This window comes from Dicentrarchus labrax, unplaced genomic scaffold, assembly GCF_905237075.1.
Source record: "Dicentrarchus labrax unplaced genomic scaffold, dlabrax2021, whole genome shotgun sequence".
Classification (NCBI taxonomy): domain Eukaryota; kingdom Metazoa; phylum Chordata; class Actinopteri; family Moronidae; genus Dicentrarchus; species Dicentrarchus labrax.
In genome coordinates, this window is record NW_026136719.1 from 31,252,159 (window position 1) to 31,270,847 (window position 18,689).

At 41.2% G+C, this 18,689-nt stretch overlaps 1 protein-coding gene across 9 annotated transcripts in view; it reads right to left on the reverse strand.

The window, feature by feature from the left end:
- Nucleotides 1–905: 905 nt before the first annotated feature.
- Nucleotides 906–18,689, reverse strand: part of znf536 (zinc finger protein 536) — a 229,003-nt gene continuing 211,219 nt past the window's right edge. For all 9 annotated transcript variants that reach the window (XM_051379884.1, XM_051379881.1, XM_051379878.1 and 6 more), the window contains one exon: nt 906–1,643. In XM_051379884.1, the coding sequence (XP_051235844.1) occupies nt 1,414–1,643 (230 nt within the window). In that variant the 3' untranslated portion in view covers nt 906–1,413. The remainder of the gene's footprint in view (nt 1,644–18,689) is intronic.

The following is an 18,689-nucleotide window of genomic DNA, read 5'->3' on the forward strand; positions in this document are numbered from 1 at the left end:
CAGTTACTGTAGGGAAGATGGAGGAGGAAGAAGAGGGCTTCTGAATGCGCACAAACCACCACGGAACATAACACCAGTGATGAGCACTGTGCATGTGTGTGTGTGTGTATGTGTTGTAGGGTCAGCGGCAGCGGTGGTGGCGCGTGTGTGTGTCACGCCATCATGTATCTGTCACTGTAAAGCGGCCCGAGCTAAAACACAATCAGTTAAAGCTCCTCGTCCTCCTCTGACGTGGAGCCTGTAAGGTGACCTCCAGACGTTGAATTGCCAAAACTGGAGCAAAACAACCCTTAACGTCGGCTAATGGATGCTTTAAATACGCTGATTGATTTGTATTGTATTTTCCAGGCCCATTCTAATGGATTGGGCTTGTATTAGAGAGAGCGAGAGTGGAGGGAAGGGTGGAGAAGAGAAGGAGGTGACTTCAGGGGCTCCGGCCAGCTGATGGGACTCAACTTGACCCCCTGGTGTACCGTCCAGAGTCGGGTTACCAATGCAGGACTCTGAGTGTGTGTTTGTGTGTGTGTGTATTGTTGAATTGATTTCCTCTGCGATGACAGCTCCAGTCAGGCTGGCACCAATGCCCCCCCCGACCCACACCCCTCACCCTCCACCCTTTTCCCCTCTATCCCTGACACACACACACGCCACCATTGCCGCCACTGACCGTACACACACATACAGTGCTCATTACTCGCACTGGGAAAATGGCAGCCACTGGTGTTATGTTCTGGGGTGGCTGTGGTGGTGGTGGTGGAAGTGGTTGTGTGCATTCAGAAGCCATCCTCTGCCTCCTTCATCTTTCCTACAGTAACTGTTCTGCTAAATCGTTTGCACAGATCATTTTTCTGATAAAAGCATTATTTTTGGAGAAAAGTCTCTTCAATGATTTTAGATTGCTTCATCTGGCTTCCCTCTTGCTTTATAGCCTCCGTCCTCTGTGATTTGTCTATCATTAACAGTTTGTCTCCTTTACATTCTTACACATAATCCACTGTGCTCAGTTAAAAAGCAAAACACGCTGAATCACCTCATCACAAATACATAGATTATAATGTTTTCTTAGTAAATGTTCACAGACTTCTAATAACACACATGGAGTATGTTTACTTTGTGTTTATAATATAGGAAATGTGGTCTATTCATAGCGCTATCCGTCAGCACTTGTGTTGATCTCATTGTCTTGTTGTTGTTTGGTCAGGGTCCTCAGCATAGGTCTGTTGGAAATGAGCCTTAGAGCGACCAACATTCAAGTGCATCTCGAAGTATCTGATGGTACAAGTCTATGGCATTTCAGATTGGCCAACACAGACCCAAACCCCCCTCCTGGATGTAATTATCCAACCCAGCTCACGGCAGCTTCACTCCTGGTGCCGAGATAGGGATAACCCCTGTAAACAACACAATGCTACGCTAATGGCTTCCATCTGCTCCTGTCATTGGTTGATTGGATGTAGCAACACCAACGGCATCATCGGGGTTCTTCTCCAGGATGTCAGACTCGGGACGGGAGCGTTTGAAGCGGCGGTCAGGGTACTGGCTGTTGTCGAAGGGCATGCGGTGCACGCACAACACATGGGTCTTCAGGTTGCCCTTCTGGGAGGCACTGTAGGGGCAGTAACTGCACTTGAATGGTCTCTGGCCTGAAGAGAGAAACAGAACAAGAGAATATTGTAAGCATTTTAATCTAAACCAGTAGGCCTTGGGGGTCCCTATGTCTCTATAATCTAATTTACCAGAGATTTACTTCTATTATAAGATGTATAAGAGTGATTCTTCCAATCAGATGCTTCTCTCTCAACATAGGAAGCCTTACAGTGTAGGCAGAGGAACACCCCGTCCCCCCCACCTTGGCCACTGATCAATAGTTTGGGGGGCTTATGTGTTTGTGGGTTACAGGTTTGTGACATATTATATATATATACAATATGAGAAACAGTGATTTCTATAAACAGATAACTTCATATGAATGCAGAATCTGTAGGCAAGGGACCAAGATTTTGCTATCTGGTTTCCTTTTGTAGTCTCAGTAGTATTGACCAATAACATTTGAGTGGGCATTGGTTGCATGGAGGTAAACCATGTGAAGAACAAAAAAGGCAGAATGCACTGGCCAAAATGTTATTTCACAACCCATCATCTACTGTCTGACAATGATATAGCTTTTTTTTATTTATCTGCGTTCATTGCAGATATATGTCATTATCATCAAGTTGCTTATCGGACTTGGCCCGGATATCCGTTGTTGTTTTCCAAATCTCTCCTGAAACATTGGCCGTTGCCCCAGAGCATCCTTGTACGATGATAGCCGATAGGTTCAGAGATTGGAGAAGCACTGATCCAAATATACAGCTTCATATTATATAGCTACCACTGGGGTTAACAAATGCTAACAACTGGAGTTAAAGGGGAATTTGGCAACTATTTCAACTTAATAAACCAGTTTACAAATCATTTGGATGGTTAAATGGCCTGTTCCGGTGTTAATGGTGACTTTCCCCGCTCCCCCTAGCGTCCCCAGGCGGAAAACCAAGCTTGCAACTTTGGGACTACCGTCCCGTTAAGTTGGAAATAGGAAGTATCGTGAGAAGCGAGAAAGAGCGAGAAACACGAACTGCTTTACGGCAATTCCACATAAACGCACACGCCCCCCTCTATACCAGTTAGCCACGCCAGCTATAAGAACAAGCGACGATGAATGTATTACCACCTCGGTAGACATTGCTCCACACAAAAAAGTTGCCCGGCAACATATGCACATCAGCAGCAGTAGAAAGGGGGAGGAGGGTGCCGCAAGTCAGTTTTTTTTACGACAGTGTTTTGAAATATACGTCCCAGAGCTGTAGGGGGAGCTCGTTGAGAAAACATGCGATGACAAAAGTGAAAACCAGCGAAGAAATGGCTAGAGTTGCCAAGTTCCCCTTTTAAGGGCGCTGGTATCTAACCAATATTGACAATTTGTTTTACTACTACTACTACTACTAGATATTTACATGCCTTGTAAATGGGCATATTGGTGTTACAGCCATGCATCAGCAGTGCCTGGCCAGTTTCAGTTTGACTGTTGTCTTGTTTACTGTTGTTTGCTCCAAAAGTTTAGTGTGTATCCTTAATAGTGATAGACCAATTAATCGGTCATCAGGCCTTGTATCTAGCATTTTGAGAAAAGTGGCATCGGCCAATGTCTGTGGTTGGTGGTCCCTATACTACATTCCTCATGCACCCTGCTGTAAAAAATATACCTGAATTTGTTTCATTGAATAGAATAGAATTATACATTACATTTCTTTGTTTTGATATGAGCATTATATGACAGCCATTGGTGGTCTGTTCTCTAAATACAAGATACAAACTCTAGATACAAACAGGGAAATCAACACCATCAAAACATTGTTCCATGAGTGGTCAGAAATTCCATAGGGTACCTTTCAGTTTCAAAGGGCTGACAGCAGTCTTTTGGTACCGTTATTCTGAGCCCCTCTACAGTAGCATTGACCATCATGTGACAGTAAAACTTTTTATTGATGCCCTGTGTATTTAAATTCTTCCAAAGTGGTGGCTGTTGCAGGCCCCTTACTGATGTAGAAGGGACACCGCACTGAATTGCCTTCAAAGTAACATATAAAATATATAAATTTAAATTATTTTTGAAGCCAGTAAGAAAATGACATGTCATTGTAGGACCATCAACAACAATAGGGAACAAAAATGGCAAATTATGACCTAATGGCAAATTAGTCACTTGTTTACCAAACCTGCATGATTTTGGACTGAGGAGGGGGAAGCAAACACAGACATGGGGAGAACATGCAAATTCCATATGAAAAGGTATTAGTCAGCTGATGAATTTAAACTTTCACTCACCTCGCCTCCTTGCTACCACTCCATCATATCAACAGTGTATTAAATGACTGATATATTGGCCTGTAACCCTTACTTGAACCAAACTCCACTTCTCAGGCCTTCAGGCTTCCACTGGCCCTTATAAAGGTGTGTTTACAACATGAAAAATTAGACTGAGAAACAAAGACTGGTAGGAGAGGGTAGACTTGAGGACAAAGAGGAGAAGAAAAGTGATTTTCTCATCTGCGCCACCCCAGCAACACATCCAAGAGCTCCTTATTGAAACAAATATATCCTCAAAGCATTACCCAACACTTAATACTCGCCTCACTTTGTGCAGTGAGAGAGCTCCCACAAATTCATCTGAACTAAACTTTTGCAGCTCCCTGAGTCGATATGCATCTTTTGAAGAGTGTGCATACATCTAGTCCCCTGAACACAATAGCAGAGCGGAACGAGGCAAGGTATTTTTCTCTATCTCCCCCCCTTGCCACGGCTCCAGCACAGAATGTTCTCCCTAGATTGAATCTGATCATCACTGCAGCAAACACAATGGCCCTTAATAGCACCAGCCGTTTCTTTGAGGGATGCCGATTACACCGCCATCATAACCCACTTCACTTAGCTCACTCACTCACAGACAGACAGAGAGGACAAAACAAAATGGAGAGGGAGGGAGGAAGGAAGAGGGGGGGCAGAATGAAGGGAGAGAGTTTGAGCCCTCTCTGGTACTTTAGGTTATTAATAACAGTACATTTGCCGTTACCCTCATTTTCTTTCTTTCCTTTTTTTTTTTCTCTTTATCTCTTATTCAATTTGAGATGCTCTAAATCAAATTAACATATGGGCTTTAAAAGAGGCGTGGGGATAGGTGCAAGGAATATCAATAGGTAAAAGGCCAGGAATTAAAGAGGAAACAATCTATTTGAAGCACTCACTGGCATACACATGGGGTTAGAGGGAGTGAGTGCACAGTCTACTTATATTGTATAAAGATGGACACATGCACGCTAAAGTATACACACACACGATGCAAGGACGCAACGCAGGAATGCACGGACGGCGGCAGCTACTTTGTGTTTGGCAATCTGACACAGGATTTGGAGCCTCTCCGGCTTTCTGATATTACATTGTTTGCTCTGGAGCCACACAAAGGGGATTGCTACAAGTTTGGAGGCTTTGGATGTTCCAGTTGTCTGAATTTCCAGATAAGCTAGTCGGCGGCACACAATGAAGGGTCCCTTTTATTCGTGTGCAGTTTAATTTCACACTCTCTTACATTACGTTAAGTCCGAGAGGCAGAATATCCCATCCCATTTTACACTTAGAGAGAGAGAGCGAGTTATGCCCCCAAACAACTCAACTCGTTTTTTTTTTCTTTCTCTCTCTCTGCTTGCTTACTGTTTGTCTCCATGGACTTTAAAAATAAATACAAATCAAGCTCGGTTTTATCCCCGGGGAGATGTTTAGGTAAAAAAAGAGAGAGATTGTGGTTTGAATTGTGTGGCTTGAAAAAAGTTTGGATAGGATGTATAAACTTGAGTTAGGGTCGAAATTGAAATTGACTTCTGCTGAGCAACTTAGAGACACACAGGCTACACTTTGTTATGGATTAAAAATTAAAGAGAGGCTCTGTCTCTCTTGCACTCACTTTCACACACACACACACACACACACACACACACACACACACACACACACACACACACACACACACACACAGGCATTCAATAATCCACATACCCAGCTACTGTGAACATCCAAAGTTGCCATCATTATTCCGTGTCCTCTGTTCTATGCCAGTATAACCAAAGCTACCCACAAAGGCCCGGCAGCACCACACTAACCACCATTTTCTTTCTTGTTTTGTCCATCTGATCACTGTCGCACTTCTCCCTGTCACTCTGGTCACATTAGTCACAACTGCCGTAAAGCTGTAATGTGTTATTGAGCATCAAAATGATTTCCCCGTAATGAGTGCTATGATGATTTATTGTTTCATTTCCAGTTTTGGCAATCAAGATCTGATTTGCTATTCGCTATCACACAGTTTTGATCCAGCTTGTACCCAACTGGCACAAAAGAAGTCATGCATTTTGTAAGTTAATAAAAGAGTAGCTAAACAGCATTACAACCGTAATTAAACAGACAACGACAAGATAGCCAAGAACAGAAATTTAGAGATTTGGCAACCAACATTTATATACTACTGATTAGCAAAAGCAAAATAAAAATGCAATGCCGACCCATTTTCGGCACTTGCACTATATCACTCTCTGTGGTCTTAGTGGCAGGTAGCGGTGTAATTGCAGATTGCAACTCCGTCGCTTCTCCTTCGTTTTCAGGAGCGAAGTACATACTATGGTGGCTGCAAAATGCATGAAAAATGCAAACTCTCATCTCTAGAATTTTTTATTGCCTAAACCTAACCACACATGGGACGCAGGATGCAAACCACGGTCTCCATAACATTATGAGCACTGACAGGTAAAGTCAATAACACTGACACTATGTTATCATGGCTCCTGTCAGTGGGTGGGATATATCAGGCAGCAAGTGAACATTTTGTCCTCAAAGTTGATGTGTTCGAAGCAGGAAAAATAATGTTATTGCTGATCAGTGTAAAGACATAATAAACACATTAGCCCTAAGTGCTTAGCAACACAAATAGTGAAGACACAATAGTAAAAGAAGAAGTAATTTTCACTTTCTTTAGTTACACAATTCTGCACCGAATATTTGGACAAATACAAATGTAATAAATGTGAGTGACCGACACTGATATCACAATGAATCACAGACAGATTAGTTAGTTGTAATTACTTTCTTTAGTTACATACAGAAAGAATAATCTTTGATCCTTCTTTCCTCCAGCATCTGCTACTCCCCCTCCTCCCATATCTTTCTCCACCCTTAGCTTTTCTTCCTATAGCCACAATATATATTGAAAATGTCATAATTTGTCCAAATCAGTAATGGCCAACTGGTCTGCCAAGCTCACAGCAGCAACACTGTCCGAGTTGACGGTTCTTTGACAGTACCGGTTAATTCACAAAGAACTTATACAATTTCTTGCTTCAAACTATAGTTGAGAGGTTGACTTTTTTGTATTTGAATGCTTTGGTTTAACACAACTACAAGCAAAATAAGAGTTGTGAATGTGTTTCTTGGAATTACATGTCACTTTACTGACTTTTGCAAGCACGTCAACCCACCATGTTAGATGGTGCCAGCAATCCAAGCTCAAGGTGTCTCTCATCTTTTTAACAGCACATAGAGCTGATGGTCAAATATGGATGGATAACGCCTGCCTCTGTTCAAGGATGGTGTTTGGCCTCTAGGATGTGAACAGCCTTCTAGATCTTTCTTTGAGTCCACTGGCTTTTGGTCAATAAAGTTATTTCTGTTGGTTCTGATTTTGCTGCTCACTGTCGGTTTTTCTCTATAATGGATATTTCAGCATACACTCTGTACATGTCTCATGTTGGACTTCACATGTAAGTAATATAAGCTGGGCTAACCCTAGTCTTCTGGCAATAGGATTCCACAGACCTTTTCAAACTAATGAATTTCCCTTTTTCACCAGTGACATTGTACAATCTGTGCACTGCATTTTTACTTTGCTTTATTTAAGTAATTTGTCCTTTTTTGTTTTTAAGTGCCCAGACACTGAGTTGGTTGCCTTGCCAAAAGCCTTAAAGAATGAAAGAAGGAAAGGAAAGAGATACATAGATAGAGGAATAAAGAGCGATAAAAAAAGAGACATAGAGAGACAGACAGAGAGAGAGAGAGAGAGAGAGAGAGAGAGAGGAGAAACAGTGGTCTTGTTTTCATTAGTGTGGCATTATCTAAGCCTGTTAATTAACCCCCTAAGGCCCTGTGCATGGAGATCAGAGGAAAAGGGGGAGAGGAAGTGAAGAGGAGGGCAGGAGGAAAGGATTCAGTGGGTGGAGGGTGTGTGTGTGTGTGTGTGTGTGTGTGTGGGAAGCTGTATCACACTGCTGCCACAAACATGCCCATGATTCACCTGCCACACATGCACGCCCCCACTCTACTCCTCAGTCACCCCCCCATCCCGCTGTAATTATTTTATCTCTACTCACAAACACACATACAGACAAACACACACTCGCACACCCCACTGGAGGTAAAGTAAGGATGGTCTCGATCTCCCGTCTATATTCCCTCCAGGTCTTGCTCCTTTTCTTCCTCCTGTTCTCTGTTCTGTCTTTTTTACTTTCTTTTTCCCTCATATTTGCATTACTTTTTGGTTCCACGTTTTTTAACAATATGTTCATCTGACAGTGTAGGATGTCCACATCAAAAGCCTGACAATAATTTCAGAAACATGTAGCTTCCAAAAGAAAATTCAGTAATTCTGTATTTGTATTATTATCAGCTTATTGCATTCAGACATGTTGATTACTTGCAGTTCAGCCGCTGATCGAGTCATCTTTTTTCTGCTCTTCTTTTGATTTGAAGTGACAGTGAGGAGCGACAGGAAGGTTGTAAACTTACCCAAACTGTCCTTATATTGAACGTTTTGTGGCCATATGTGAAAAGTACACCACAGCTCTCAGAAGAGTGTCGTCTCGCCTGCGCCTTGTGAGAAGAGCTATCTTAAGACGGCAACAGATGGCAGTGCTGGCATCAAATGGCATTTAAGGACGGAAGCTTTTGGTTGGATGCCAACACGCTGTTCCTGGTCTTTATGTGCCTCTGTGTGTGTGTACGCGGGAGTGTGTTTCTGTATGTGCGTTCATGCTTTTGCGGTGTGTGTTTGGGTAAATGTTTGTGATCATATGCACAGTCTGTGTATGTGTTAGTGAAACACGTAAGAGAGAAGAAGAGGGGGAAACCTGGGGAAATGGGGGGGTTGTGTGTGTGCAGGAGGGCGTCTTTTTCTGTGTCCTCTGAATTAGTGACACACGCCAACATTTGATAGATACACAAATACGATCCATGCGTCCATACTGCATATTAGAGAGTGAGATAAGAATTAAATAATACAGTGTAAACCAAGTGTAGAGTAGAAACGTATAAATGAAATACAAGTCCATGACTATTAAAGGAAGCTATTAGTGTGAAAAGACAGAGAGAATAAGAGATAGACTGAGATACGGACAGAGAGTTTGTAGGCAGAGAGACAGAGACACACAGAAGGTGTGAGCAATTAAATGTGCTAAACCATCTGTCCAATAACCTGCATGCACGCTGCGGCTCCCAGATTACTCAGCAAACTGCAGCAACACCCTCACACACACATATACAGACATATGAATGCCAACACATATACAGTGAAAAACAGTTTTCAGAGTAAATGGTAATGGACTGCATTCATATAGCGCTCCGACACTTAAAGCACTTAACAACACATGCCAACATTCACACGCACATTCATACAGCGAAGGCAGAGGGTGCCCTGCAAGGTGCCAACCCGCCCATCAGGAGCTGGTAAGGGGTTCAGTGGATCGATTCAGGAGCCATCTGATCACTAGACGACCACTCTACCTACTGAGCCATGCAGCCTCCCACCAGAGATGTTTCACTGCCGAAATCAAATTGGCTGTGCATATGTATCACTCTATTTCACAAATAACTATCTGTATCTAGATTTATGCCTGACGTGGGCGGGGCTTACTCTGATAATGCAGCGGATCTGACCAGGACTAGACACAGCGAACCGGTGTAGGAGGGAGAGGGGGAAAGGCCTGAAGGCAGAGAAGCAAGTTTGTTGCAAGTTAACTTGCAATGTTAAACATCATCCATTGTATCAATAAGTGTTTGTTGTTTGTGAAGTTGGAAGTTATTTATACCGTATTTTGAACAACAAGACTTGTGTAATGTTACGCTGCGATGAAATTAATGAACTAAATGTTCAGTGTCCTCGCTGGTTGTTCTGACACATTTAGATTAATTACCACTTTTTTCTTTTATTATTTAACAGCTGTTCATATATATATTTGAATAATTACGTAAATATCATAAACATTCAAAAACTAGTCGGGGACAGCCCTAATTTCTACTTGAACCCCACCTTCAAAAAACTTTAAACTTAGTTTAATGGTGGGAAAATACAGGTCATAAATGCATTGAACCATAATGCTATATTGCATGTTTTGGCTTTAGAAATATGTTGTGTAATAGTGGTAACAGGCAAAGATGAATGTTGAACTAAATAGAGAATGAGAAAACTGTCGACAGAAAATAAATCCAAGCAGCTCACATGGCCATAAAGATCCCCTCGAGACATAAAAATAGTCTGCTTGGAACAATAATGTGTTATGATATATCATGTCCACATTTAAAACAGGGGTCCATTAGAATCAATTGATTTGAAATTTGAATGGAAAAGAAACTAAACAAACAAAAACAGATAGCTATTGACAAAAATCTGAAAAGCTCTTTTGGCCATTTTACAGTTTTACTTGCACATAGATATTAACATGCAGAGCCGATCCCTTAGGCTTGTCAATTTCCATATACTGTCAATATGCAGAAGGTGCAAGGCTTCATTAGCTTATGATAAGGTAAATGTAACCCCTGTGCTCCTCCTCCATTCTGATGATTGTAGCAGTGTGTGCATGACGCAGGTGTATTTCACTTTGACTGAGTATTCATATTCGTTTTCACCTGAGTTTTTTGCCCATCAAATATTTAATAACTGAAAGATAAAGAAGTAAAAGTATAAGAGAATGCAGCATGCTTGTCTTTCATGTTAATGACTTCATAAATGTGGCCTGCATGACTGCGTGGGTTTGGCCATTGCTTTTTTATAATATATATATATAATATATATATATATTGTTTTTTTTAATTCCTCCCACGCCCTCAACCCCCTCCAAAAATAAATATATTTACATTACTTCAAACAGCCTGAAGGGAATTTATCCTCCTCTACATTCCCTCTGATGAATTAAGAACATTTCCCTCAACGAGCTGCCGTGTTGATAGAAAATTGGCCTGAAGTTTGGGGAATAGTGATTTGGTCTGTTTCCTAGCTTAACTAGAGAAAACCAACACGCAAATAACACCAGGGGAGGCACTTAAGGAGAGAAGAGGAACCGTGGGGGGAGAGAGGGGTGTAGGGGAAGGAGCTCTTTCAGCATCAAAGCTAGCTAAAACGTCCCCACCAGGGACTAGGTCCCATGTTAAATACTGAACTAGATTATTAATTGCTCTACCAGTAGGACCTGTTAATAAGAACCCAAAATAGCAGCTGCTTCCTTTCTGTCTTCATCTCTCGCTCTATTTCCACTTTTTATGCCTCTTTGCTGGAGTCTACTGCTGTTTCCGTTTTATGATTGTGCTCAAAGTTTGCTTCATTCACTCACTCGCCGACATTGTGACTCACAGTTCTCTCATTCACTCACTCAGTCACTCTTTCACTCACACATTCTTTCAGCCAGTCACTCACTGCATGTATTAACTCACACTCATATTTTCTTTCCTTCACCCACTCACTCACCCTCATATTTCCTTTTATTCAGTTGTTCACTCGTTTTAAGTGAATGAGTATGGTTCATACTCTTGGTCACACATTCACTTATTTTATCAGTCAAACCAAAAAAGCAATCACTCTATCAGTCCCATTTTCACTCCGTGTATCAGTCATTCTTTGGTTTTACTGTTAAAAAAACAAATCAGAAAACAAAAACTGGAGTTGTTTTTGCCGCCCATCTCCAGGTGCACAAATTACATTTTTAAAGAATAGATTTTTTTCTGTTTCTGACTTAAACAGAAAAAATATTTTCTTTTTTGTTTATTCATTTTTTCTGTTCTTCCTTTCTTTTTTTGAAACAGGGTTGTTGTTGTGTTTTTCCGATGTGGTTTTGAACAGAAAAACAACTTACATTGATCGTTTTCCTTCACTCATCCATTTGCTTACTCACTCACTCATTCAGCGAGACATTTGTATCATTTTTTTTTCCAGTTTTGGAGAGGGGTGTTTGTGTGTGTGTGTGTGTGTGTGTGTGTGTCTGCAGACTAGATGCCCAACCTCGCCTTATTTTTCCTCAGTCAGAGTCCCTGCTGAACTGAGGGAGGCACAATCTGCTGCTGACCTGTCACTGTTCACAGATAATGGATGCCCAACTGCATGTGTGTCTGTGAGTGTGTGTGTGTGTGTGTGTGTGTGTGTGTGTGTGTGTGTGTGTGTGTGTGTGTGTTTGTGTGAGTGTGTGTAGGCTGTCATCCATGTCTCTCAGCAATAAAGAGAGAAAAAAAAATAAAAATAAAATGGAGGGCAGTGGGGGTTGATAGATATGCCGGCCACCTGCTTCTCACTCACATTCTGACACAAAGAGCATCGGCTGCTCTGCTGCATTAATCATCATGAACTTCCTTTGACCTCGACACACTGCAATAACAGCTTCAAGTTAGGGAAACAGTAAAAAAAAAAAAACACATTGAAACAATCCAAGACAGGGTCGGTTTGGTTATTGCAGGTTTAGCATTTAACTTTAGAACTTTTTATATTGTATATATCTGTAGAAAATTAAATTAAATGAATCAAACACTCTGAGGACTTCAACGAATCCCCCTCAAGGACCCCTGTGTGTCCCAGGATCCCATCACATTGTGGCTGGAGGGTCTGAGCAGCTGGGAGACCCGGGTGATGAAACTAAATGCTTTACACTCTTCCCTTACAGGCTCAGCCACTGTTGAGTTGCCACTGAGTTAAGCACTGATGCCAAACTGCTCAGAGGAGCTGCTCAGTGGCCGGCAGTCAGGGCTGTGGTGGTAAATAAAAGGGAACAAAGCTCATCTCAGCTACTGCATCGCAGCCCCAATCCATTACACCCTCATTAGTGTGCATGATGTGAACATACAAAGGGACAAAAGCTAAAAGATATGTTTTCTAATATTTCAGATGATCATAATGAATCAGCATCAAAGCATGCAACGTTATATTTGGTTACTTGCTTTTAAAAAAAAAAAAAAAAATCCATGTTCATAAACGCTTTGTAATTTTATAATTTTGTGCCCAATGATGGAAAAAATATTTTTAGTTTTCTGCAATATTACACTTCTGATCCACCAAGGAAATATTCTCCTACATTCATTAAGGTAATAATAATTACCTTCACCTTGACCATAGCTGATTTAATGCACAGGCTTTTACTGGGTTCAATTAATTAAACAATAAAAATAGTAATAAGAGTTTAGAGTGTTGAAATGTTATGAGATGCTCTTACGACCTCTTGATTAAAATTATAATTTTTTTAAAACAACAAAGCAACAGGTCCGTTCATGTGACTCAGTTACCCGTCAACTCTGCTGCAGCTAGCGCTAATGTTAGCATGGTGCCTCAGACGGCACATTCACCTCTGCATCTGCAAAAGCATCAAGAGCTAATGTCCTCTGAGAGTGACATTCTTCTGGCACTGGACTTCATGGATATGGTTATTATAGCATCAATATGCTTTAGACTGTTTATGAAGCTTGTAATGTATCTGATGTGGTCTGTTGTATTGATGGTTGTGTGGTTGTAACATTAAAATGCAGCAAATAATAGGGTCTGCTGCCTAAAAACACTTTAGTACGTGTTGATAATATCTTTGTAGTTTTACTTAAATATAGGTTTTAAATATAGCTTTGAATTAAACCTTGACCTTAATTGGATATTTCTGCATTGTGGTTTGCTACTTTCACTTAAATAAAATATGTGAATTCCACCAATATTAGTGCCTCGCTAGTAGGGGGTTTGTTTGTATTTACTCTCTGCCTAGCACATGTGGGTTAGATAGGTAGACAGAGGAGCCATCCTTTGTGCTCAAGCAAAGTTATCAGGTTTGATAAAAATGAGTGCAGCATTTAAAAAGAAAACTTTTGAGACAACATACTGCCCTTATAAAAGCCCCTAAGGTTGAAGTAATTTAAGCATTTACCTGCTCACCATATGTTAATATAATATGTCAAATAATAGACTGCTTCACAGATAAGTATCTTTGTACATCACATTTAAAATGTATTTGTTGATTTGTTTGTTTTGAGGAGAAAAAAGAAGGTAAAGTCAAAATGAATGTGATGCAAAATGTGCTGTAAATTATCTTTGATTTCCAATGTGTTTCCTATTACTTTAATATATCAGTGAAAATATTTGGAATGTGTCAAAACACAAGCATCCAACTACAGCATTACTGTAACTGTATGTACCTTAAAACATCCGTTACAACAAACATTAAAACTGTATTTATTTATTTCACGTAAATGCTGCTGTGACAAGGGAATTTCCCCGTAGTGGGATTAATAAAGTAATACAAACAAACAAGCAGGGTCCAAGTTAGACACCTGGTCTGAGTTTTATAGAAATTCTTCAGATGTATAAAACCAATTAAAGACCACTGGGTCGAGTCCTGAATGCTGTCCTGGGAAGTCCACTGCTAACTTTCCCTTCTTCCTGCACCGTGTTGCTGGGTGTGCTTGTTTTCATTCCCTTGCTGGCTACAAAATCCAAGGTAGGCTACAGGTATTTTTTTTTATATGAATTGATATGTTATTCAATAGCCTAATTATTATACAAGTCATATTCATACTGGTTTAAATAAACAATTTGATTCCCATCTTTACTGAGCAAGAGTTTTGTTCCAAAGGAATTAAAGGCCTGTCCCATATAGAGGCCTCTCCCAAATAAAGGCAGTGTTCAGTCATTGAAGCAAATAAAAGTCTGGGCTATTAATTGAAGTTTTATGGTATTATTATATATATATATATATATATATATATATATATATATATATATATATATATATATAATATATATTATATTGGAAAAATCAATATCAATTGGATTTATTTTTGCCATACAGGCTTTAGTCAAATTACTCCACTTCATTGGTGAGTCGGGGAAACTGCTGGCATGAAATGCACCACAATTATATGTCTGCTTATAACACACCCCGTATTCAAATAAAGTAAAGGGAGGTACTTTGTGAAACTCAAAAATCTGCCCCCTTGTGACTTTCCCTCCTCTTGTGACAATGGGAACATCCGACTTAATAAAATGATAAAACTGCAAGTCGTGTGTTCCCCAAATGATGAACGATTGCCGGCCTGTGCTGGAGAGCTGTTCATATTTTCACCTAAAATGCGAATGTATAATACGGCAATTTTCACAGTGATGACACTGTTTGCTGGAAGCAGGTGTAAGTGAGAGAAGCTGCAGCTGAAGAACAGCAAGTGTTATCAACACACAGACTGAAGTGCTCTGTGTGTGTGTGTGTGTGTGTGTGTGTGTGTGTGTGTTAGTGTGGGTCATGTTGCTCTGACCAGGTGCTCCTCAAGGACTTGCATCTAATTTGTGCAAAACAAGAGGAGAGGAGCTATTTCGTGCGCGCGTTTCTCTCACATGCTGAAGAAAAACTGAAGTTCAACATTTCCATTGTCTGAACTTATCAACTCCTCTCTGGATGCATTTTACGAGGCAGGTAATATTAGCGTTAGACAAAAATATCCCCTTTTCACAGAGATCAGCTTGTAAACACGATCAGGACTTGATCATGTTTTGCACGTTACGAATGTGATCCCGCATACAGAATTATCCACAGAGGAGCTTAAATCCCCTTTGGATCCAACCGACACCATAACTTTTTAAAACCTCTCCCGGTAGAGCTGTTATTTACCCCCTTTCATAAGCTCTCCCCTCTTTCTTATCTCCCTCCCTCAATTCCTCTCCTTCTCTCCTTCCTCCTATCGGAGAAGGGGGGGAAGCCTATTTTGTCCGCCTTAAGTGAAATCACTCAATTCTTTCAGGAAGAGACTTTGGAGGCCCCCGGTAACCAAGAGCGGGAGACAGGAAGAAAGAAAGAAGAAAGTATGTGTGTGTGTGTGTGTGTGTGTGCGACAGTCCACCCTCCAAATAAGTTCCATTAATCATGGGCCAGAGTCTAATGTAACTAATATTTTACAATTAGAGGAGACAAGATGGAGCTGGGGGCCATCTATCTCCCTTACACCACATGATCATCGATTCATAAGAGCTGAGGAGAGAGGAAAGAGGGAGGCCGTAGCACACTAGCCCTGCGTGTAAAGTGCGCGCTCACAAACACACTTTCAGAGCCCGACACACACACACACGCAGACGTTAACACACCCACATACATAAGCACAGATGCTTAGCAGGAAACAGAAGGATGCATGAGAATGAGGGGACAAGCTGTTACATTAGCATTTGTTAGTTTATGTTGTGCTTAAAATCAGGGCTGCGGCTGACAGTTGCTTTTTTATCGATCATTCTACCAGTTCTTTTCTTAATTCATTAATTGTTTGGTTAATGACATGTCAAAAAATAGTGATTACATATTCGCAGACTCCAACCAGCAGTCCAAAACCTAAGGATAATCAAATTATTGTGATATAAAAATAGAAAAGCAGAATATTCTCACATTTAAGATGCTAGAATCAGACACAATTTGGCATTACATTTTCTTTTGATTAACAAATTGTGTCAGCACCACTTACTCTGTACTCTGTACTATACAACATAGTCTAGTGTCAGGGCTGTATTGTGTATGAAGCAAAAAAGTTGTACAAATCAGTAGTTTAATGCATGTGACAGCGCATATTTATTTATTATAGCATCATTTATTTTAGAATTAGTTTTGGAACCATCACATGCACAAAACCACAACACATAATGTAGTTTGTTAAGTGCCCATGAGCAAGAAGCCAAGTCCCTGCTAGCTGCTGGAGTGTTTCTCTGACCCTCTGAGGAGGAAGGCAGAGCCAGGATTCTGAAAGTCCAAGTCCCTTGTAGCCAAAAATAAAGTCTCAAACTGTATTATATTGTTGGACTTTTTAAAATATTTTTATTATTGAGTTTGTGGTGAGTTTATTTAAATAACCCAGTTAACTGATCAGTTATTTTGTCTTTGAATGAAGGATTAAATGCTGCTTCAAAGCCCTCAACACACATCCTCGAATAACATTCTGATGGGGAAATGATAAATTATCTGTTTATTTGCAACTTTGCCTGAAAGTAATTCAATTTTAACAACACAAGGTTGGTAAAACCCCCACATTCCCTTAACACACTCAATGACATTCACTGTCTCTTTCTGCAATGCAACATGCAACTTCCTCAGAGGAGGGCCATACCCCGCTGCCAGCCAGGCGCCAAAACCTGGTCTGCTGTGCCCTCTGGTGGTCCAGCCCGAGAGCTGCAACACAAGACCTCAGCCAGTTCTAATGTAAAGGAGGAGGGGAAATTAGAGGCAGCTGAACAAATGAGCAGAAAGACAAGTTCATCTGCAGGTCACCATCTGCCCAGCGACCAACCGAACGCTGGCACCACTGCAACCGCTGCAGAGCGTCATCTTAAACATATCAATCCACACGCAGGCGCGCGGGCATGCAGACGATAGCACGACACGCCAGCATGCATGCACAAACATGCACTCACGCACACGGCTGCATGACACGCCATGGAGGGAAATGAGAGGAAATGGATACTGAGAGAGAGAGAGAGAGAGAGAGAGAGAGAGAGAGAGGAGAGAGTTGAAAGACAGGGAGAGAGACAGAGACAATGACAATAGAGGAAGTTAAATGAAGGGCAAAGAGCGGTGTTCATCACACTGTGAAAGAGGTCGCTTCAAATGTAGAAATTGCTCAGCTGAACAGCAACACACACACACACACACACACACACACCTACACACACGACAGGCCGGATGGAATGAAAGATGACCTAATGTGTTCTTTAATCAGACACATGTGCACTGTAACACAGAGACACACACCTACTCAAATGTAGGAATGACATACATACCAACACAAACACACACATGCACCCAAAATGTACAGTACATGATCCACACACTGTACACACACACGCACACACACACACACACACACACACACACACACACACACACACACACACACACACAAACAGGCAGAGCAAGTAATATCCTGATTGTTACTACTGAGTCTCACATCCAGCCATCTGAAACATCCTTGGCGGTGAGTATGTGTGTGTGTGTGTGTGTGTGTGTGTGTGTGTGTTTGTAGATATAAACCAGTCGAACAGTTACTTTCTCCGGATGTGATTTTTATTGGGAACAGACTTCGTGGCAGGAGGCCCCCCACATCTGGTGCGGTGCAGCTGATCCGTTTAAAAATTAGTCAGGCATTGACCTGGGCAGCCTCCCAGTGGCTCAGCAGCCGTTGGGGTCCTGGCGTTAGGTTAACCCAAATACGGATTCCATCAGTGCGGCGCGGGATCAGGTTTCAGACAGCAGAGGAGGGGGGTCAATGAGACTGGCTGATATTTCTTCTTTTGAAAAGCAGCGCGGGAGGAAACTTTTGATGTGTGGAAGATTTGTTGGTGTTTTTTGTTATGAGAGTTTATGATGTTTTGCACCCACAGTACATATCCTCACACACACACACACACACACACACACACACACACACACACACACACACACCTTATAACAGTTTTGAGGAGATTCCTTCAACTCTGACCCACAATCAACTGACACTGATTTCTGCCTGTCCTTGAACACTTTGATAAACCCAGTTTAACAAACTCTTAAGGCCAAAAGAAGTGATTTACTGCCTGAAATCTCTGATTATTGCTGATTGTGCTTCTTTTGACAATATACATTTTCAATTATGTAAGTACAAAAAACAAAGGAAAAGCAACACAGTGTATGAAGACATTTTGTACAACTAAGTGTAAACTGCGTCCATAGACCCTGATTATCATGGTCTGTGGCATCAACAGCAGGTCAGGGAAGTAACTGATTACAACTTATGAGTTGAGTTATGTAATCAGGATACAAAAAAGTGTAACTGTAATCCATTACAGTTACAGAAAAACAAAGTAATTTGATTACAGTTAC